At 62.9% G+C, this 240-nt stretch overlaps 1 protein-coding gene across 3 annotated transcripts in view; it reads left to right on the forward strand.

Moving 5' to 3' along the window:
• Positions 1-3: 3 nt before the first annotated feature.
• Positions 4-240, forward strand: part of EPC2 (enhancer of polycomb homolog 2) — a 120,099-nt gene continuing 119,862 nt past the window's right edge. For 2 of the 3 annotated variants that reach the window (XM_006753594.2, XM_006753595.2), the window contains exon 1: positions 7-156. In XM_006753594.2, coding sequence (XP_006753657.1) covers positions 7-156 — 150 coding nt within the window. Of the gene's footprint in view, positions 157-240 lie in introns of all 3 variants that reach the window. The other variant, XM_006753593.2, reaches the window with a different exon arrangement.

Genomic DNA, 240 nt, shown 5'->3' on the forward strand with positions numbered 1-240 from the left:
GAGACAATGAAACTCTCCTTCCGAGCGCGGGCGCTGGACGCCGCCAAACCGCTGCCTATCTACCGCGGCAAGGACATGCCTGATCTCAACGACTGCGTCTCCATCAACCGGGCCGTGCCCCAGATGCCCACCGGGATGGAGAAGGAGGAGGAATCGGTAGGGACTCAAGTGTTTATTACCCCCCCCCTTCCCTCCTCCCCCCTCCCCTTTGTCAGTCGGGCCTCGCCATTCACAGCGCGC

This window comes from Myotis davidii, unplaced genomic scaffold (assembly GCF_000327345.1).
Source record: "Myotis davidii unplaced genomic scaffold, ASM32734v1 scaffold110, whole genome shotgun sequence".
NCBI lineage: Eukaryota > Metazoa > Chordata > Mammalia > Chiroptera > Vespertilionidae > Myotis > Myotis davidii.